The sequence below is a fragment of the Cheilinus undulatus genome, linkage group 21 (assembly GCF_018320785.1).
Source record: "Cheilinus undulatus linkage group 21, ASM1832078v1, whole genome shotgun sequence".
Taxonomy (NCBI): Eukaryota; Metazoa; Chordata; class Actinopteri; order Labriformes; family Labridae; genus Cheilinus; species Cheilinus undulatus.
The window spans coordinates 16025077-16048748 of NC_054885.1; the positions used below are offsets into that span (position 1 = coordinate 16025077).

The 23672-nt window shown below is 38.7% G+C and overlaps 1 protein-coding gene across 1 annotated transcript in view; it reads right to left on the reverse strand.

The window, feature by feature from the left end:
- Positions 1 to 22504, reverse strand: part of mybpc2a (myosin binding protein Ca) — an 84928-nt gene extending 62424 nt beyond the window's left edge. Inside the window, exon 1 of the mRNA XM_041777731.1 lies at positions 22435 to 22504. Within this exon, the coding sequence (XP_041633665.1) occupies positions 22435 to 22456 (22 nt within the window). The 5' untranslated portion in view covers positions 22457 to 22504. The remainder of the gene's footprint in view (positions 1 to 22434) is intronic.
- Positions 22505 to 23672: the final 1168 nt, after the last annotated feature.

The window sequence follows — 23672 nt, forward strand, 5'->3', positions numbered from 1 at the left end:
TCTGGCATACTGGCGGGTGGAGGGGTGGGGGGAGGCAACACGTCTATTTTGGATATGGTTTGTTTTTCAGGCAGCAATCTGTTAATGCTTCTCTCAGCACTTCAATCCATGTGGGGATCCGTGATGCAGCAGGCTGTAAACACTTTATACGGGTTCCTGCTGAAGCATCTTTCTTCCCCCTCGTCTGTAAACCAGAGGGCAATCAGTCGGTAAATTTCAGTTTCCTCTTGTTTTTATGATTGATTCCCCTTTATGTCAAGGGTTCTTAAAGCAGCATTAGTTTTCTGCAAAGAAGTTGTTTTTGATACAAAACTGTAGCTTTACATTAAAGGCCCATTTCTGCTCCAGTTACATACAAAAAAAACTATGTTTTAACCCTTAAGAGAGCCTAGGGACATCATGTCCCATTCAGTTTTTTTTTTATTATTTTCAAGCCATGTTGGCTGTGTTGAATGAACATAGCTCAAATTTGCCAGAGGATATTAATAAAGAAAAATATAATTGTTGTCTCAGTTCCTTAAATAATCTTAAAATAGCAAAGCTATGCAAAAAAAAATGACACAATTGATCCTCGCGACAAAAAACATTTCATTGGAAACCATTGAAAATGCCATTTTTGATCCCACATTTATCTTAACAGAAACTAATGCATTCCTTTATGTTGAAATGTCATTTTGGACTACTAGCTTTTAATTTTGTAATTTTATATTTGTCCACCAGAGTGCCTTGCTATGGAAATGATAACCATATGCCAACATTGATGTTAGATAATGGTTTGTCTGTTTAAAAAAAAAAAAAAAGTGTTTTTTTAATTTTTGCGATTTTGTCCTACTAAAAACAGTGGAGGTGTGTAAACATACTGGCCTTAATAGGATTAAAATCCCCAAAATATCATTAATGTTTAATATATATATATTTCAGACTTAAGTAGTTTTAAAAGATTGACTCGTTTAAAGCGGAAAAAATATGAATATATAGTATTTTTACAGATGATTTTAGGAAGCCGATTTTTTGTTGTTGTAAGGACTTCAAGTGCATTCTTTTAATCTTACACTGCAAAAAAAAAAAAAAAACAAAAAAAAAAAAAAAAAACAATGCATCAAAATCAGTGGTACTGCCAATCATTGACAAATCTCAGGCCCTGATAAAAATGATATGCAAATCCTTGAAATGTATTTTATGGACATTTTAACGTTTTTTTAATCAGTTAAAAAAAACTGTGGAGGTGTGTAAACATCCTGGCTTTAAAGGGTTAAAATCCCCCAAAATATAATAATATTTTGTATGTATATTTCAGGTCGAAGTAGTTTTAAAATACCAACTTGTTTAAAGTTGGACAAAAAAATTATATATTTTATTTTTATGACAGTTTTTGGGAAGCTGACATTTTTTGTCCTTAGGGACAAATGCGTTAGGATATTAAAGGAACTATAGGGATTATGTAACATTATCCAAACCTTATGGTACGATAATACCTCGGTAACAAGTCCGCAGTATGATATTTACTGTGGTAACAAAAAAACACATCAAAGTAAAACGTTGAGAAAAAGTGATGTCAGCATTTATTAAAAATAATTGTGCTTTGAATTTTGCAATGTGCAAAAAAGTGCCCCAACTCTCTGTGATAAAGTAGAACCAGAAGGATTTTTCTCAGCCAGTCACTGGAGATGAGTCAACGTTACGGAAAGTGACATCACACTATCTGGCCAATCAGCAATGGCCCAGGGCGTTTTAAACTCCCGGTTTCCTCCAGAACTTGCAAAATACACCCCTTTTGGTCCTAAGGAAACAGTCCTTAGATCATCACTAACCATGATAAGATGAAACTGACACATTTTAAAGGTGAATAGGAGTTGAAAGTGAAATCACCCCTTGGGGATACTAAAAATTATTAAAAAATATCCTTGATCTTAACCTACTGACCTCTGCAGTAGGGCCAATGTTCACAGTTGATGACAATCAGGTGCAAATCAGGTCATTGGTTGTCAGCACCTGGGGGTACCAGAAGCTCAAAACAAGAGTCAGAAGCAACATTAACCCTTAGGAGGGGTTATGGGCTTTTTACACGCTTTTCATTCTTAATTTTTGATAACTTTGGCTGTGTTCATGTATATGGCATGAATTCTGGCAAGACTGTTTAATTTCTATTTGCTTTTTCCTGCTCAGCTCCTACAGTAAGTTTAAAATACGCTGTTTACAAGCAAGAGTTACACTCAAGCTGTTAAGTGCAAAAAATGCACCATTGGCACCCATCCAAACTCTCATTTTTGCTCTCACTTCCAATAAAGTATAATACATGTATTTTATTATATCTAGGTGTCAATCTGGGCTTTTGTCTGGGAATGGAAAATTTTTACAACTCTCCACCCGATGACATCATTATGACCATATTTGGTATTTGACAAAAAAACATGCTGAACATGCAAAAAATAATAATACATAAAAATCAACATTCCTGCTAATCATTGACATACTAAACACAAAAAAATGTACTTTGCATGTAGTGAAAATAATTATTTTGTTTTTTAATTGTCAAAAACATGGTGGCAACATGACAAAACCTTGCATTCAGAGGGTTAAATCTCCAAAAATTAATGAATATTTTTTTATAAATATTAATCAACAATTAGAAACATTCTCTTCTTTAAATTTCCAAAGCCACAGAGGCTGAGATTTACTAGTTAGAAACCCCTACTCCCACATGTACTCTTCAGGATTGGCAAAGAGAGGAATCTCACTCAGGGGGAGCAGTTCCTCTCGGGAGCTTTGATGCAACTGGTTTTATCTTACTTTTTCCGATGTTTGAGTCTCAGTTATCGCTGAATTAACACTCACTAAAAGCTTATTTATTAACTGTCAAGTAGCCGCACAGTGGAAGATCATTTTAACAAACAGCATGCAGATTTTAGAGAAAATAAAGGTCGTGGAGAATCTCTACGAAGCGTTTTAATCACTCTTTGACAGTGTTGATGGAAGCTTCCACTCTGCTGATGCAAAATTCTCTCCAAATTATTCTAAGTTCTTCCAAACAATGCATGAATAAAACAAATACTTCGGTCACACTCACTGTAAAAGCACCTTGAGTAGCTGGAGGAGATTAGACTTGCTAATTTCTTTGAGACAGTAAAAAATAACCTCATTTAAATTCAGACTGAACCTTTTTTCTTTACATCAAAACTTAAAAAATATGCAGACAAAACATCATAGGCCAACTCTAACAAACATTAGATGTAATGTAAGATGTTTGTACTCCGCGGCAGGCGGCTGTCTCACTGCAAAAAGGAAAGATGTGAGATTCCCAGCCATCACTGTGGATTTTCCTTTTACTTCCAGCAGTGTTCTGTGTGCAGGAAAATTCAGTTTCCACAAAAGAGTTTTGGATTACAAAGAGATTTTGTTCATTATCGGGATCCTTCTTTCATATATATTTCATAAGCTTTCCACTTCTCAGCATGCTATTTTCATATATAAATAGTAAACAATGTCAGCCATGGAATCTGGTAAACATATTAATGCAAAAAATGCAAATTCCTCACAAGATCAAAAGTACCACATATGTGCGCATTAATATATTTATTTTTAAGTTATCCAAGAGAAATTGTTCTAAGTTACAACAAAGCTTTTTACAGAAATGAATTTGAATGTCCTAAAATAATAGGAATTTAATTTGCTGTAAAGTTAATGATGAACAACAATGTTAGCGCAATGGAAAAGCTAAAAAGAGAAAAAAGTCGAGTAAAGGTGAGTCTTGGATATATGTATAAACTCCAATGTGCAGATCATGGTTATTATAAACCACAGTCTAAAGAGTAAAATACACACAAGACTGACGTTTATATCTTCACACTCTAAAACTGTATTTGTTTGTCGAAGTAATGTCATATTCTGCATCAGTCTAATCCAGTTTTGTATTTTGGTGGCAGTAGTATTTCACCTTATTTCTTTAATGTAGAACTAGGAGCTTAGCTAAAGCCCATCAGGATTGCTTGGGTGTTTGCTTGAAGACCCTGTAAAGTGAAAATGAATCTGTATTTAGGTTTGTTGTATGATAGGTCACTGTGTTATGAAGGGCCAGGTCATATTTCAGTCAAATAAAACATCTCCAAGTTTATAAAATTAAGCTTCAAAATCATGAAAATGAGGCAGTAAAATCTGCACCAGGATGGTGTGGGCGTGTCTGTTGAGATAAAGCCAGGCCCACTCAGGAGAAATACAATCCTCTCAAATATAAATCTGATCTGAAATCTGAATTGAGGAAAGCCCTCACACCATTAGCCTGCCTCTTGACCTTTGCTGACCTTAGAAGAAGAGACAAAGTGAGTTTTCTGGCTCAAATTTCCATTATGATGTTTTAAATGATCCTTTGTGGCTGATAGATTTGGCAAATTAACCTCACAATAAACATACAGCATTTAACTAACCATTAATTTTCAATAAAGGCAGTAGCATCAGCTAATAATAGACTGTACTGAGATGAACTGCCCTGTGATTTTATATTGAAGTGTAAGAGGGGCGGAGTCATTCCCCACCGTGGGCTCAAGACATCACAAGCCCACATTTTGGCCCCGCCCAAATTAAACCCAGCCAGGAAAGGTCTAAATCCAAAATTCAGTCACATGTGGATCTCAGTGTTTTCACATGTTTAAAGCAACCTCATTCCAACATATCTAGAGTGTTAAGACACCAGTTTTGGATTTCACTTTACAGGGTCTTTAAAGAAGAAGTAAACACTTTAACATTTTTTTTCAGCTGTGGACTGAAGTATCTGACTGAACTGTGGTAAAACACATCAATGCTGGTGTTATTTTTATTTTTGGACCAAAATGATTAAAATCTGCATATTATGACTTTTAATGAGTTTGAATGAACATCTGCTTTGAAACATCTTTTCTGAAAAGGCGGGGCTTTACGTGATGTAGAAACCTACTATCTTTCCGCTTCATCTGGCAAAACCCGACCGATAAAAACAAACAAAAAAGGGTTTTTCTCCTCCCTCCTCACTACCAAACTGCTCACTTTCTTTGCATTTTTTGAAATCTTGAAGTGGGCGGAGTTAGCTTTGAGCTTGGGGTTCACTTGCACTTTGATCTGTACTGTTTTTCTTGAATGCCTTTGGACATTAGTCACTTTTGCACCATGAGTGAAGTTGCTGATTTAACAACATTGAAAGGAACTGGACTCTCAAGAAGTGCACTTTCTCCTAGTCTGCACCCTTTAATCTGTCACTGTAAGACTGTACAGTTTAAGGTTGTTAAAAATCTATAATAGCCATATCAGCTTTATTTTATTAGTTTTTAGAACCTTTTTTTGTTTTAAGTAATCAATACTTTAAAGGTTTTTTTTTTTGTAATTTTACACAAATTTTTGGCAGTTGTCCCTTAATCTGCAGAAGTTTCCCAGACTACCTTTGGGCATAACACACTTTTGCACCATGAGTGAAGTTATTGACTGAATTAGAGAAGTCCTGACTGTGGGCATCAACTCAAGCATCTTTCTATCTTGATTAAACACACGTTTAAGGCATTTACTGAAGACTGAACAGTGGAGTTGTTTTAAATTAAAAACCTAACTTCACTCATGCACCATGAGTGAAGTTACTGACTCAGTTAGAAGAGGCCCATCCGTGGTAAGCAACCATAATGCACAATATAAGGTATACTGATCATGATGTAAGAGGACTTGTCACTTGTAGTCACTTAAGTTGGCCTACCTTAGGTGGCATTAATATGAAAGATTATGGTAGAAATAATGGAATAGTGTGGAAAACAGACTGTTTTGGGCAATAAAAATAACATTTTTTCAATGGCAAAAACTTTGCTTGAGAAAGAGATTATAACAGTTATAACATCTGAAGATGCATTTAAGTTAGCTAGGAATTTCTGCCATCTCTATGGTATCATGCAACAACATGAAGCGGTAAAATTAGCTCTCAAATTCTTACTAGTTACTCTAAAATCAGCTTGGATAAATTAAAAGAAGCTGTTTTATAAAGGAAGGTACTAGATTAATCTACAACTACCAGTATGTATGCTAATCACTTGCTAACTAACAACACCCTAGCAAGACCGCTAAGTTGGAAGCATAGCATTGTCCAAAAGGTCCTGGTATGCTGAAGCATTAAGATTGTCCTTCCCTGGAGATGAGGGGCCTAGCCCAAATATATAATCGATAACTTGAACACAGCAATAGCCTGCAACATTTTGAGAGCTGGCCACCTTGTGTTTGACGTCAGAGAAAAATGGGACTGTGTGGGTATGATTAGTAGAAAGATTAATCTGAGGCCTTTAGCTTCATACTCAGAGCTCAAAATGCATTGTAAAGCAAAATCTTCAGCATCTAAATTAGTAAGGGTGTCATCATTCTGTGCTGAAGCTCCACTCTGTGATCCTGAGTGATAAGATAGGTGCAAAATAAATGAATCTTGCTTAGTGCTGCTTTAAAAATGTATTTTTCCCCCTCTCATTATCTGTGAGTTACCCATTTCTCCTTCAGAACTCTCAATGAGGTCCCATTCGCGTCTCTTCTCGTCTCAAAGGCCTGACTGTTTCATCGTGTGGGACAAGCTGTGAGAAAAGTTCCAACCAGGATGACTGTGACTGTTGAACCTTCAGCTCTAATGCTGAAGGTAATGCACGGCTGATGAACACTCTGTCCGTGTGGATCCATCTCCGCTCTCATTACCGTCCACGCTTCATCGGCGCTCCTCTCTGTCCTAGATAATTTCACTCTAAAGCCGTCTGCTTCTCTGTCTTCCAGGTATCTCTTAAATGGATAATGTCTCTGGCGGTCTCCATTCCTTCTTCCTTTTCACTTAATGCAAATCCCCTCTCTCAGCACTTTTTTGTCCCACCGTTTCTTTGTCCTACTTTAATCTAATTCTTCTGAAGGGAAAAAAAAAAAAGTTACGCAAGATGGAGGGCCATGAGGTGGAAACTGAAAACGGGAGGGAGAAGAAGAATGTTTCAGGCCAGCTGGGGTCAAGGATGGCGTGAAGCTTCACTTTAAGAGCCCCCGGATTGGGTTCTTCAGAAGAGGGGATGAGACATACCATTTATATTTACCTAATACCATTCGAGATGCTTGTTGAAAGAGGATTTTATTTACTCCGTTTTCGCTGACCAATCGCTGTCAATACTTCCTTAAATACACACATTACTGGATGCTTCAGGCGCATAATTATAGACCGTTTTTATTTCCCAAAGCTTATCACTGATATCATTTTAAACTTGAGAGCTTTAGTGCCTTACAATATGACTCCAGCTATAAAGTGATTAAGGTTAAGTCATAATACCAAAGCTGGGACATGTGGATGGTTTTTGTGTGTGAAGTAAGTATACGTTGGTTTTTAAAGCTCAGTAGGTAGAGCAGAGCGCTAACACTGTCTGGGTTGGGGATTTGTTTCCAAGCATGGATACTAAAAGATGTATGCATTCTTCAGTCTTCAAGGTGCTTAGGATGTAAGCATCTGCTAAAAGGCATGGACAGGTCTATTTATATTACATTGGATTACACAGTTAGTCATATTTTATGCACACTTTCTGTGCTTTGAAAGATAGTGTATCAGTGTGATCATTTAAATATAAGGCTACTATTTTAAATATAAAAAAAAGCTTCCAAATCATTGAATGATACTGTGACTTGTAGGAAGGAGAATGTTTCCTCTGACTTTCTCTCTTCGGGCAGTGAAGCCGGAGGAATACACCAGATGTAGGTTTGGTAGTTAATGTTCTTCATGTGGTATTTTCTAAGGTGGTTCCCAGGTGTCTATTTACCCACTCAGCTAAACACCCATTTAAATTCCATTTAGCAGACTAAAAAGGAGAAAATGCTTAGAGAACAGTAAATTCAACACAGGATCATTGGGGCAGCAGGTATAGTATGACCCTAATATGCTGTGTATAGTGTGGCTAATATTAGCAGTTAGCTCCACCAGTCTGTGTTCCTCTTGCAGATTAATATCTGCTTAACCCTTAGGGATTCAGTCGGGTGCCAGTTATGCTCATTTGACCGGCCAGATTTAGCAATGTCATGACATACGACTGATATTTGTGCTGGTATAGTCCAATTGTGCTCAGTTTCTTGAATTGATGAAAATATCATGCTATTATTTTTTTAAATATACTTTACTGCCCCCCCCCCCCCCAAAACCCGTTGTGGGTCAAATGAAATCTGCTCACTGGATGGGCCATCTAGCTTGTATTCCTAATGCGAGATGTGCCTGTGGAAGTGTACAGAGAAAAGAGCATTCCTGCTAATCAATCATATATTACACAAACAACATACATTTAAAAAAAAACAAAATTGTTATGATATAAAACGCCTCTCAAACGGGATCCGGCTCTTCTCGTTCACATAAAAGAGTCGGCTCTTTGAACCGGCTCGTTCATGAATGACCCATCACTAAATTATTGAAGTTTTTAACCCTTTGAATGACATTTTTTTTGTCGTGATGCCACCATATTTTTTGATGAAAAATTACAGGAAAAATTAAATATTTTCAATATACTACATGTCAAGCAAAATTTTTGCATTGATTTATAACAGCCTGGGATATATCAGTGATTGGAAGCAACATAGATTTGTATGCATTATCATTTTTGAATCACACAGATGTGCTTTTCATGCAGTACTCTTGAACTAATTCTCCCCACTACAACTTACCTAATTATTGATATCTGGATATTCATTAACTGGAGCTACAGGCTACTGGTGGAGTAAGGCTTCATTACAGTTTAAAAGAGCATTTGATCGGGATTTCAGGCCCATGTGAATTCACATTTTCAATCTTAGTTCTCTAATTTATTACTCACCACGACTATATTTGCTGAAGCTGCCCATTCAATGGGACATCACTGTCTGTGGGCTTTAATTGTGGGATGACACAGGGAAATCAGCTGTCTCGTCACATGGCCTTATCTAACTAATTGCATGATGCATCTCCCTCATCGTTAGCCAATCATCGCTCTGCTCTCCTTTTTAAAAATGCCTCTCTCTTTCCCCTTCTCTCATGCTGATGTCTCGCGTGACCCTCCACCACCCCAATCACCACCAGTCTTGCAGAATCATAAGCCATCAAGTCCTAAACATCTGCAATTCTTCAAGCTACCACCACCAGTATCCGGACTCCATGGGGGGGTTTATTCCGCTGTTGCTCGGACAAGTCAGTCCTCGGTCTCAGAATCTCCCCGTACAGTCTATGCGCCAAAGAAATTCTGTCAAGATAAATCTCATTTCCATGGCACTTGTTGGCTGAGAGAAATCACTCTGGTTCTACTGTATGACGGAGAGTAGGGGGAGACCACGAAGTACCGAAATGACTATACAGCAAATGGTTCCTTGAGTTGGACTAGAGATTTTGAACAGGGCCCTCTCGTCTTGCCTGACCTCATAAATTCTCTACAGAATGAATGGGCATAAATTCCAACAAAAACTCCACAATCTTGTGGAAAGCCTTCCAAGAAGAGTGGCTGTTGTAGCTGCAAAAGGTGGGCAACTTCATATTAAAGTACATGTATTTTAATTCATGTCATTACAGTATGTACAGTTTCTTTTGTCGATACATTTTCAACATGGACTTAAGAATTGAATTTGAAGCATGCAGTTACACTGATTAATCACAACTATCAACTGTAGTGATTTTATAATTTATTCCTTTGACTATCCTTAGGAGAACCGCACGTTTCTATTTCTTTCCTGTTTATTCTTGGTACGTGATAAAATACCAACTGAAAGAGAAAAAAAACAATGAAATTTACATTTCTGTGCTCATCTTCTGCACAGCAACACTTCCTCTCCCTCTCTCTTTTGCTCTCTCTTCCTGTGTTGCTTTGAAGGGTAACCTCTGTGGAATGTGCTTCGTTAATCTCTCCTGACATTTCCCTGTCTTCCTTTGCTGCGTTCGTCTTCTGCTTGTTCAGTCGGTTAAGCGAAAGGAGTCTGGCCAAGCCAAACATTTGAATCTCAAAAATCTACCTCTCTCATGGCTGAACGAAGCCAAAGTGGGCAGCGGTGCTCCTTATATGTATTTCTATGAATGCTATGATGGTAGATACTGAGCAGCTGTCTCTTTGCAAGATGTCTAATGCTGCTGCTGAGAATTGCACCACTTAAGTGGTTTTGTTACTGCCTGATCTTGATGTTGGAGGACTGCTGAATGCATTAAGTCACTTAAGCGCGTCTACAACCGTAAGCTATGGCAACAGCAGACGTGTTAACTAGAGACTGAGGCCCATGCAGTCTCCTCTTGGGCTCAGCACAACACCAATTGGTGGTAACATATTCCCCTTGCTCATACTTTATTACTGCAGCCTGGTGCCCTTCACCCCTCCACACTGGACAAGTGTGTCAGTCACAGGTGACACTATGAGCTCATGTTACTGTCCGTTTGAGAGAGTGTAGCTGACGACAGCTACAGCAAGTAACTTGTTAAAGTCAGTGCTGCTCTGAAAGACTGTCAACCCTCAAAGTTCATGAACCAGAGCTACATTATATATTCTTTAAAGTATAAAGTGAAATCCAAATTTTGTGCCTTAACACACTAGCTATGTTGGAATAAGGTAGCTGTAAACATATGAAAACACTGAGATCTATTTGTGACTGAATTTTTGATTTAGACTGTTGGAAAGTTGTTTGCCTCTTTCCTGGCTTGGTTCTATTTGAGCAGGCCAAATAAAAATTGATATAAGATCACCAAGCAGTTCATCTCAATACAGTCTGTTGTTAACTGATGCCTTCACTGAAAGTTAACAGCCAGCTACATGCCGCGTTTTTGTTCATTGTGAGGTAAATTTCCCAAATCTATCAGCCGCGGTGGCCTACGAGTTACTAAAAGTATCAAAATGGAGAGATTTGTACCAGAAAACAGTAAATTTAGGTCCAAACATGTGTCTCCATTTTTATATTTTCAATTAAAAAAATAGGAATATCAGGGTTAAAAAGTCATGAATTTTGACATTAGAAACTCAAAATGTAAATTTTTCGCATCAATTTCTTTCCCTCTGATATTAACTACTTTTTAACTCAACAATTTTTTTCTTGAAAACCAACAGATCCTCTTTATGTATTTATTTTTTCCCAGACTGGTCCTTATATGAGGTCGTAATAATGAATGGTTTATCCAGGTCATTCATAGGATCATAACTGAGAGATTTGTGCCAGAAAACAGTTAATTTAATCCACAATTTCTATCTGTGTTCTGGCGCAGAGCCATGCAGAACTGCTCTGATGGGGCATTTTTTTATATTTGAGAGGACAGTATTTCCTGTGAGTGGGCGTGGCTTCGGCTCATTCAACTGACATGCCCACATCATCCTGGAGCAGATTTTACTGCCTCATTTTACATGATTTTCAAGCTTCACTTTATAACCTTCGAGATAATTTTCATGACTGAGATTTGGCCTGGTGGTTCATAACACTGTGGCCTGTCATACAACAAACCTAAAATACTGATTTTTTTTCTCACTCTATGGGGACTTTAATAGCTCACTTGTTTTTCTCATATGACTTTACGTTAATTTTAAACCATTGTTTCTTAGCACTCAGCTCAGAAAATCGAACCAAAGAGGAATATTTTGTAAAAACAAGAGTAGCTCTGTTTCATAAACAGTAAAAGAGACAGTCCTGCCTCTTTGGTGATCAAGTAACATCAAACAATAAAAATGTCAAACACCTATGATGGACTCTCTTCTAAAAATCATATTTTTTTTCCCAGATAATTTGTCTTCACAAAGATTTACAATCAACCTGGGTATCTTTATAGTTACTATATAAAGTGTTTTATACTTGAGTTCACTGAGGCCTGGTGAGAAACAACCTTTAAAAAGAGCACTAATTATACCTATAAACAACAGGGAAGGAATGCAATTTTAATCAAATATGGTGGGAAAATATCCATCATTTCCCTGCAGTAAGCTTATTCTTACATCTAAGACACAGTGGAGTCTCTGGCCTTGTTCTAAAGAAAGAACATTTTTACAGAAAACCAGTTCTAAGTTAAACAGACACATGGGTTTTCTGGGCCCCAAATTATAAGAAAATGACTCTTCTTATTACTAGATTTTCTTTAGATTTTAGTTTAAGGAGACGCTCTCCTTGTAAGTGATCTCTCTAGTAACTTCAACTCCATTCTGCTTCCATTTTTACACAGCACTATTCAGCAGGGACGCTCTGAATGTTTAAAAGCACCTTAATCCCTCTGTAAAAGCCACTCGCTCCTACATAATGATCACATGTGACCAAGCTGCTGCCACTGCTGTACTTTAATGGTGTGACTTAGATCTGCTTCTGTATTTGCATAATACAAAAACGTACATCAAAATTGGGGAATATTAGCAGTAGAGTATAAAGAAAAGATTAATATTCAAACAATCTATTTATATCCTGAATGTGTGGATTAGTATCACTGGTATTATTGGAAGTTGGCTGGCATTCATGAAGGGAGGCCGAGCGTGACTGATGGAGTTTCACCATTTTTACGACGAGGATCAAGAGCAACGCTGTTGGCAGAATTGGAGTATCCTTAAGCCTCTGCCCTCACTTTGACTCCATCTTTTGCCAAGCCAATTTGTCTTGATGATGTGACACAGGATTTCAGCGCGTTCTTAATAGTGCGTCATCAGAGAAGGTAAAAGGATAAATTTAAAGTAACAGTTAAATGGTGGCTTGACATGCAGCTCATGTACTGATAGACAGAAGAGAGAGATCATTTTTCTCCAGTATTATCCTCCCCAGAATTTAAAAGCCTTCTTCAAATTAACACCTCTCTTAATGATCAGGCGTCATTACATCCCATACACTTGTTTGTGTACTTTCACAACATGAAGAGTCAAAGAGTGCATGGCTTCTCATACCTGTAGTTTTCTTAAAGTCCCTGTAAAGTGATAAACAATCTTTGTTTTAGGTTTGTTGTGTGGCACCTGGCTATGTTCTGAACCACCAGACCAAATTTCAGTTGTGAAAAACATCTTTTAAGTTGTTTAAATTAAGCTTGAAAATCATGTAAAATGAGGCAGTAAAATCTGCTTTAGGGTGGAATAATAAGCTGAAGCCACGCTTACTAACAACAAATATGATTCTCTAATGCAGGGGTTCTCAAACTTTGCAGCTCGCAACCCCCAAAATGAAGGTGCCAGAGACCATCGACCCCCCTGTACCTGAAGGTGGCTGAACACAGCCATGAACATTCAAGAACAGTCATGTGCAGACCAGACCGCCCATTAGGGGGGAAAAATGGGAGAGCTTTCTGGGGCCCAGCCAAACTGGGGGCCAGCAAAATTATGGTCCACTGTAAAATTAAGCTGTGGAATTTTATATTTAACCTGAAAAATAAACACTATTATCAAAGAAACAAATTTTAATTCATTTGTGTAGTAAGTTAACCTTGCAAAGCAGATGGACACGCCTGTTTCCTTGTTTTTCATTGGCGAATCCATCTTGCAAAGCTCCAATCTGAACCATTTGGGCCCAGTTAGAAAATGACAGGACCAATCAGCTATGACATTTTTTCGTTAAAAGAAGAACAAAGAACAGCAGTAAGTTACAAAAAAAGAAAAGAAAACCAAAAATGGGTTAAAGTGGCAAAAGGGATTCAAAAGTGGTTGAAACTGTCAAAAATAGGTGGAAATTTCGAGAAATGGGATGAAAATTGATAATAACTGGCAAGAAAGGGTTAGCTGAGGTAGAAAAAGTCATGAACTGGCAAAAATGGGCATATCAAATTATGAAAAGTGGCTTATAAAGTGGTAAAAAGGGTTAAAAGTGACAATAATGTGCCAACAGAGCCAACAATAGGCAGAGAGTTGCAAGATTTGGTTTAGAAGTGGCAAAACCAGGCAAAAAAAGTGGGCAAAAGGGTTTAAAATTGACAAAAAAATGGTTTTCAGCAGTGTTAATTTTGGAAGCTATATTTAATTTTAGTTTAAGTGTTAGTCTTTAAATGAAATGCATTTTAGTTTTAGTCCCATTTTAGTAATTTCTATCATTTTTAGTTCTAGTCTAGTTTTAGTCGACTAAAACTCTTGAGAGACAGAATAGCTACAGATGCATTGCATTTTGACACATTTACCCACAGTGGAGAAATATCATGGGTTTTGAATGTCAGACGAAAACTAAATTACATTTTAGTCTAGTTTTAGTCATTTTGACAAAAACTAAACTTAGTTTTGTCAGTTTTAGTCATCACAGATCTATTTTTCTTAGTTTTAGTCTAGTTTTTGTCATGGAAAAAAGTCTGTGGACAGATAGTTTTAGTCATAGTTTTAGTGAACAAAATTAACACTGGTTTTAAGTTGCAAAATTGTGTTGAAACTGGTAAAGCTGGTGGGAAAAAGTGATGAAATGGGTTAAAATTGGGAAAAATTGGTGTAAGTGGCAACAGTGTAATTCAAAAATGTTCTTATTTTTTTTTAAGGCATCTGGAGACCCCCTCTCAGTGTCTCGCGACCCCCCAATGGGGTCCTGCTGAGAACCCCTGCTCTAATGCTTCTGATCAGTTGCCAGTTATGTTGTGCCGGTTATGTAGACATGTCTCAGTTCTGAATTACATCACCAGCGTATTATAACTCCTGTTGCGAGGGGTATTTTGGCTTCACTTATGTACAGTGGTGTCGATGGAAATGCTTGTCCATGTGGATACACAGTCAGAGGTATTAATTAATAATGTATGTAACTAGGCTTTGGTTAATTCTACTTCCTTGTCACAGTTGTGGGCGTGCTTTTACTCCGGATGTCACGACTATGATTATCAGCCACTCTCACATTGTCTTTAAAAGTAAAACAGAAATTCTAGTCATTCTTCTTCAATACTTTTCTGAGCCCAGGTGGCTGTTCACTTTTGAGTCTGGTTCTACTGATAGTAGTAAAGATTTGTCTTGCCGTCACTGCCATGTGCTTGGTTATTGGGGACTAACACTGGGTCTCTAGAAATTACACAGTATAACATATTACAGTCTAAAATTGGTCTGTATGTACTGTCATGATGTTGCTTTTGTTGTAATTTGGCATCATATGAAGAAACATTGTAGCCTCTCATGTTGAGAAGCTTATTATTACACACAGTGTAAAAGCTGAGCACTCCCAGCTCTAAATATGCTGACCAGGAATGAAGCAGGAGAGATGTTTGCATATTTGCATGACCTACTTTTTGTTTTTGGCTGCTGAGCTTCAGCTACTTTGGGGGGGAAAGGGGGAATATATTTAATGTGTTAAATATTTTAAGGGCTTTCTTCTCTTGTGAATTTCCAAAAAACAATGGTATAACAATCTCAACCAACTTGTCTACTCTACGCTTTGTGTTTTTGCAGAAAATAGGTTTTGGCAGGAATATTTCTCAAGCTATAATTATTTCACCAGTACAGACAACAACAGAGAAATCTGCCACAATATGTCATCCTCTATCATGTTTTTGAAGGATTTATGGATTAAAGGAAAATATCTGAAATTTGTATGAAGTCGTTTTATCCAAATTAAATATTGATGTCTATTGAGTTTGTGCAGAAGAAATGAAACAGTAAAATGATGGAAAGCATGTTTATCTCAGGCTATTTTTAGAATCTGTAAACAATTTAAACCATGCTTTAAGATAAGCTGTGTAAAAATAGATGCAGCTGAAAAGGTTATCAGTATTTTTTGACTAAAAAAGCATTTTTATTTTTGGATATATTGAGTTAAATTTTGAATTGGTGCAGTGAATGTGTCTCAGGTCAGTATTCCTTGCTACCATCACACCATGATGACAAAAAAACACTCCATGCAACTCAGAGAAAGGTGATTGAAAAGAATAAGACTGGAGATTAAAAAAAAAGGCTATCCTCACAAACTGAGTGATTGTGCAAGAAGTGAACTACTGAGAAAGCCCACCATCCATGACTACTCTGAAGAAGTTACAAACTTCAGCACCTGGGATGGGAGAGACTCTGCATACAACAGCTGCTGTCCAGATTTGTTTAAGCTTTATAATAAAAAGGGAAAAGAGAAAGCCACTGTTGAAACCACTCAGATTAATGCTGGACTAGAGTTCACCAAATTCATGTGGGAGATTTCATGGTCAAGTGGAAGAAAGTTCTTTGGTTTGATGAAACGCGAAATGAGGCTTTTTTTGGCCATCTGAAAAGACGCACCAAACACTGCACATCTCTTTAAACACACCATTCCCACTGTGGAGCACGGTAGTGTTTGCATCAGGAGCAGAGCCAGACATTTTTAATATCCTGGACTAAGCCAAAAGAGAGACGGTCCAGGGGATCACTTCCTAAGAAAGTTTTTGCTGATCAGGCAGTTGTTTGCACAATTCTTTTGCAATTTTAAACACATATTTGGATTTAAATTGCCAAAAACCTAATTCCTATTTTTGACAAAAATCATGCAATTCAACCTAAAAAAATTCCTGCAGTCTTACATAGTTTGTTTCCTAATTTAATTGCATTAAAATTGCCATAATCATTCTAAACTCATGTCTCACACTCGTGCTAAATTGTCCGATGTGTGATTTATAAGTAGAATAGGTTAGTTATTTACTGTAAAAGTTTGCAACCAAAACTGCACTTTTCAAACAAAGTATCAAAAGAATCATGGAAATTAATTTATTCACAAAAATGCAGAGATTTGTATTTTTAGAACAATGTTTAAAGTACTTTTATTACTGCAGTTAATGCATGAGTTCTTACTGGTAAAAAGATCTTTTTAAAGTTTGGCTTTAAGAATTAAATTTCTCTGTTATAATCAGCAAGGCCCAAATGTTTCTAACTTATTTTGTTTTGCATTTTTCCTTCATAACAATTATCAGCAGCATACTTTAAACCAACCTAAAAGATTTGGGGCTTTTAAGAAAACATTTGTGGCTCAAGCCCCATTATACCCCTTTCCCACACTTTAAACACGCTAACAACCTGCTCCTGTCGGCAGTTGGAAAGGCTCTAATCGGCATTCAGACCCGGGTCAACTGGCCCTGCAATGGACATGGATTTTTATCGGCTCGCCTCCGATTGTTGTCTCCTCTTTCTGCGACTCTTTGCTATCTCAGCAACAAATTCCATCCACCTTCATATCATCAGCCCTCAAATGTCGTTCAGTCTGCGCTGAGTTTGTATATTTTGAAAGAAGGATAAAAGTACAAAGTACGAAAAATGGTTGTCCATGGCTTCCACGCTCCTTTCCATTGTTTACCTAGTTGTAAACAATGCTTGTCTGCTGGCGAGCAGACCTGGGTCTGCTGGCAATGGTAAAGGAGTCACTTGTCGATTTTTAGCGGGTTTACCCACATTTAAAAACCCCGTTTTTACACGCTAATTTTAGCGGGAAAGCAGTATTAGTCACCCCCTCGCCCCGCCTGCGGGCAGCATCATGCTGTGGGGATGCTTCTTGGCAGCTGCCCCAGAAGACTTGTAAATGCAGAGGGTTAAATGAATGCGACCAAATATAGGAAAATCCTGGAGGATGATCTTACTCAGTCTGTAAGAGAACTACAGCTTGGGAGAAGACTATTTTTCCAGCAAGACTCAACACTACACACACGGTTTAAAGGCAATAAGGGGAATGCTCTGGAGTCAAATCCCAGATCTCAATCCAAAAGAGAATATGTGGCTCCACTTGAAAAGGGCTGTTTACAGCCAATCCTCATGCAATCTGACAGAGCTTGAACCGTTTTGCAAAGAAGAACCGAATAGAATTATAAATAATGATAATTGAGGGGTGAATATTTATGCAGTCACATATTTTACATTGCATCTTTTTGTTAAATAGACATTACTTTGTAATCATCTGTTTTCACTATGCCATTAATGAGAGATTTATAAAAAAAATTGGGCAAACAAAGCCAAATTATATCAACCATGATTGTTTTATAAAATCAGTGAAAGGGTAAAACATTTAAGTGGGTGAATATTTCCTATAAGTACTGTAACAGTAGCTTAACTTAACTGTGTATGTAAATTTACAGACTTCTGGAAAGAATAGTAAAGATTTCCTAACTGAGTTAAAAAAAAGAAGCTTCTTCAACTCAAGGAGTTCTTGCTTCATGTAGAGTCTTCCTATCCTAAAATAAACCTTAAGCTTAGAAGTTTGAGGAATACAGCCTCTGATATTTTTAGCATATGTGGATACACTCCAAAATTTTTATGACACTATTCTGATCTGCATTCTCTCTCTGTTTGATCTTGATCCCAGGAGCGTGCGCCAAGCTCCAGTGAGACCTTTCTACAAAGAAAAAGGTCACTCATAATGTTTCTCCCGCTGGGACAAGTTGATAAACCTTTAAAGGCGCTGACATTCCTGCGTTATTCGGTCCGTATGCATGTCGTCAGGGTCGTGCAATAAGTGTGTTGTGACGGACAACCGAAGGGAGCAGACACGCAAGCCTATGGAGGGAATGTGAGGGATGGAAGCGCTGTACTGTATATAACACAGAGCTATGGAGATGATGAGAAGAATTATGGCTTGTTTTGATTCCACCGGTAATGTGTCCCTCCCCCTGCCTCCCCTCTGCTCTGCGCCACACATGAGGAGGAGGATTTATGGATGAACAAGGGAGCAGAAAGGAAAGGATTTGGTAATAGGCCTGGAAGAGGAATAAAGGGGTGTGAAACAGAAGATTAGATTTTATGAGTGCTGTAAACTTTGCTGCTGATTTGAACAAGCTCTTATTATTTGAATAAGGAGTCTCATTGTAGGAAAACAATTGTTTAGTGCAACTTCAATTTAGGTAAGAAGAATCAGTGTGGTTCGGAAGACAAAGGCGGCTCTGAATGCCGTATTAAGCTGTCATTAAACTTGGCCTCCCATTCATTCCCTTTTGTCCTCCAGCGTGTGCTCCAAATAGGCTAAGGCCTTTCTTAAACCAAAGAGGAAGCTATTAGCATAAGGTAAGGATTCAGGCAGCAGTGTTTGGTCCATGTTCAGTGAGTCTTTGTTAATGATACATCATGGATCAGTTCACTTTGGCACTCTTTGTAGAGCCTCATGGCGCAGTTGTTGACTCTACATCTGCTTGTAATCCATCAAGCAGCGAGCGCATACCTGTGGGAACTTGATGATGGCCTTGGTATGAGGTAATGCTACACGGGACCCGTTGTGAGACGTGCGGATTTGAGGGGTTGAGACGCAGGGGCTGACAGGCTACTGGCTTCTTTCTAGCCTTTCGCTGACAGTAAGACGGGAGGTTCAATCTCTGCCAAACAACTGCTAGGCCGAAAAACAAAAATGAAAAAAGATGGCCTTGTTGTCTGTGGTTACTCAAACCACAGACTTCAGATATATGTCTAAATTTAACTGCAGCACAAAAAGCTGCTTAGTTCTTTCTTAGGAGCGAATAAGAATGAATTTTGTGTTAGTTAAAGCTTCTTCCATATTTTTACATCTGAAACTAGACAGCAGATCATGGCAGAAGACGTTTGTTTTCAATCAAAAAGGAGGAATCAAGGCTTACAAAGTAGAGGTATGATGGTTCACAGAGGTCTTACCTCCGTTTGGGGTCACAATTCAGTTCAACAGTGAAAAGCAGCAACATGTCTTGTTTTAGAAGTTTATTTTAAAATTCAACTTTATCCATAGACAAAGTCCGCCAGTGACTAGATAAAGTATTCTTCCCTCTTAGAGTATTTACTCTCATCTAAGCTTTATGGGAGAATGGCAACGAGAAATCCACTACTGAGGAAAACTTGAATTAAATCTCAGCAAGACTTCACAAAAAGGCATGATGGAGACTCCATGGTCATGTGGAGGGAAGTCTTTTGGTCTAATGAGCCCAAAATGGTGCAGACACCTGACAAGATGCTATGTCTGATGACACCAGACACTGCCATATCACTACAAACACACCATCACCACTGTGAAGCACAGTAGTGGCAGCATCATGATGTGGGGATGCTCCTAGGCAGCCAGCCCCAGAAGGCTTGTAAAGTTAACTTAAATTGGCCGTAGGTGTGAGTGTGAGTGTGCCTGGTTGTCTGTCTGTATATGTCAGCCCTGCGATTGACCCAATGATAGCTGGGATAGGCTCCCCTGCGACCCCGAACGGGATAAGTGGTATAGAAAACGGATGGATGGATGGCTGGACATAAACCAATGTAGCTACTGTAAGTTAGCTTTAGCAATGTGAGCTTTAGCAAACATAGATATTACTAACATAGATGAATGAGGTACACAAGCTACATTTGCTACGTTAGAATGTTTTCATGAAGGAGGCACCACTCCCACACCTTGAAAACCCCTGCTCTAGTGTATTAGCACATAATCTGGTAAAACGAATGCCACAGCATCTATGATGACCAACATCTCTCTGCCTGTGTCTACTTTTGGACAGCTACATGTGCATTCACTTCCCTGGTGGAGGTTTATCCTACCACACTGCAACTTTTATGATTTTTATTCTCTGATTAACTAGAAGCTCATTTGTCTCCTTCTTTTCAGACTTATTTAGAACTATGTCAAGTTTCAAGGCAGACCAATGCCTACTTTACACAAAAGAGAACAAATCATGCCTCACAAATTGTGGTTTACTTTCTGTTTTGAGGCTTGTGTAATGATGGAGGAAGAAATTTAAATAGAGCCCACTTACCTAAAACTAGGACATCGTTGGTTTTATTTTGCAGAGAAGTGAAATGTTGTAGTACGTTTTGAGGCATGGGAGTGAAAAAGGAATGATGGCCTCTGGTAGTGTAACAGAAAGTTAAAAATCAGTCTGTTGTTTCTGCTATGGATAAGCTTTTTTTTTTTTTTTTTTTTTACTATAAAAGGTCAAGTAGGGGCTAACAAAGCGGACATGCACCCCTCCTTTCCCAGAGGCGTCTTTCCCTTTGTGGATCTGCAAGGCCACAGCCGCCGTCCCACCACTATTCTCGTGGCTGTTTATTGGGATGCGTGCTTCCTCCATATCCCCTCGGCTTCTTGATTCCTGAGGCAGAAAACTGTGACACAACTGGAGAGGGGTGGTGGTGGGATCACATGAGCCTTTGACCAGCTGATCAACAGGGGCAGAGGGCTTCCAAAGCTAAGAAAGTGTGATGAAGTTCAAGACAGGGCCAACAATTCGGGATGGGTGGAAACACAAGAACAAGAGGAGCCGGTGTGAAGGTAGTAAAGTGCTGTTAGGAACCTGATATGTGTGATGTCAGGTCACTGGACTGGTGACACATTTGTAAGATGTAATGAAATGTAGGGGTGGAATTACTGAAGGGTGTAAGTGCTCTGGAGGGGAAACGCTTCCCAGGATCTAAGAACGACAGCTTTTGTTTTACAGTTTCGAAGAGGAAAAAAAAGATGTCTGAATTTTCATCAGCACATGACAGAGAGACTTCCGAAGGAAAAAAAAAGGAAAAGATCTGACTTTTCACACAATAATACAGAGAACCTCCAGCAGATTGGCACCGGGAGATGGATGCCAGCAGGGGAGACGGTGTAACAGATCGAGAGAGGCAATCAGGGTCAGATAGATAAGGCGTCTGAGGTGCAGAGATACGACGCGAGGTAGTTACACCTGACTTGGCAGAGGTTCCTCTGACAAATCATCCTGCTCATCTCTCTGCTTTTATCTGCTACCTCCTCTTCTTCTTCCTCTTCCTCCTGCCTGCTTTCCCTCCTGTCCCTCATGCATGCATTCATTCCTCTGGTTTCGAGCGAGCGGTTGATTTACGGCACTTTGAGGTCATTGTTGACAGAGGCAGCAGAACGTATTTCAGGCTGACACAAACATTACGACATGCGCCGTCAGCCTGTACAGTTTAATGGCACATATTACAGCTTCTATCAACGGTCGGTTAATGCTTTAGTGCAGAGGATATTAACTTATTTTGCATATGGCTGTGCCACATTATACAGCTGAAATCTCAGTGAGGAAAGAGGGGGTCTTTTACTTCAATTTTGAAGTAGTCTATGCTGCAAGATTCATGACTTCAACCAGGAATATGTGAGACAGCAGGAAAATTAATTTCCCAACAACTGGGTTTACTTAAAAATAAGGTTAATTTGGAGTTTGGCTTCAATAGACATAAATAACTTTATCACTTGATCATCTGCAAAAAAAAACCCTAAAAAATACAAATTATATTTATGTAACAAGCAATGAAGTTGAATTTAAAGACATCTTTAAGCTTTAAATGGCTAATGAAAACTAAAAAACATGCAACTCGTTAAAGTTTACAGCTTTGACTTCCATGCCAGCTAATAAATTGCATATCAAGGTTTTTTTGACATGTGGGATTATGTTAGCATTGATGCAATACCAATAACCTGTTAACGAGCTTGTAAAATTTTAGCCAAATGTTTTTGTGATGCAAAGATTCTTCTGCACGTTTGTACTAGGAATACTTTCAAATTCTGGGCTAGAGTATCTTTGTCGATTTCTCTGTTCTGCATCTGAACATCTCTCTGCACCCTCAGCTGCCACATATTTTTTTTTTATCAGCCAGTTTTCTGAGTGTGATCCTCCCGGTCCGACGAGCTTACCTGGCTTCTGGGGCTCAGGCATTTCTGTGTCTGTTTATAGTGATTCCTCTGAACGTGTCTTCCTCCCTCCTTGTCTGTGGATCTCTCTGTGCTTTCCGCCTTCATCCCTTTTTATCACCTCATCACCCCCCCTACACACACACCACCTAAACACACACACCAGTACTGCCAGTCACTTTATCCTGCCCCCCATCAAGTGGAACAAGGAAGGAGAGGAGCGACAGAATAGCTGTCACTTGAAACCTTGGCTAGAGCTGCAGAGCTTTGAGGAGGAGGAAGACACCATTAGTGGTAAAATGATTCAGAGCTATAAGGCAAAGTCCGATCCACTGGACAACCTGCCAGCTGATTAACTCGTTAGGCCTTGCAAAATGGACATTAACAACACCTCTGCCAGTCTGAACTTTGAAAGGTGGGACAGTGGCTGAAGTTCAGACACATTCTGTGTTTAACCAAAGACTTGACATGATAAATATTTTTTTCAAGGGAGTGCAAAGAAATATTTACTGAGGGTAGGTACACTTCAGAAAAGTGAAGTGGTTACACTTTTTCCTCTTTGTTGAAAAAAAGATGGTCTCTTTTTTGTTGATCAAATAAAGAACAAGCTTACACCCCTCAAACCCCCTACATCCCATTTCCAGTGCAAGTCATGTGTTAGAATCCATATTTCACTTGTCTTTAGTCCTGGATGATTAAATTAGCATACTCTGGCTTTGTCTCTCTCAAAGCAACAGTTCAACCTCTCCTGTCTGTTAGCATTGCGATGATAAGTTTTGTAAGGTATACTCCAATGCTTTAACCTTGCAAAGCAGATGGATACGCCCATTTCCTGGTTTCTCACTGGCGAATCCATCTTGCAAAGCTCTCGTCTGAACCATTTGGAACTGATTAGAAAGTGACAGGACCAATCAGCGATGAAGGGCAGTACTTTCAGGTGCGGCGGAGTCCTGACGTAAGCAAGCAGCAACAATTGCCTGTGCAATTATGGCGGAAGACATTAGTGTGGATGCTGCAAAAACGCCAGTCTTATCAGAACTTGACATTTCTTTGTTAAAAAAGAACAAAGAACAGCAGTGAGTTGTTTTCTTTTCAAAAACGACAAAAAGTCGTGTACTGACATGTCTATAGTCGCCATGGTTCATGTTATTCCTCAGTAGCTGCACACACGCTCCCCGGTAGCGGCTACATCACGTGTTTTGCTGCTCTGATTGACCCGTAAAGATGTGACAGACAGAACG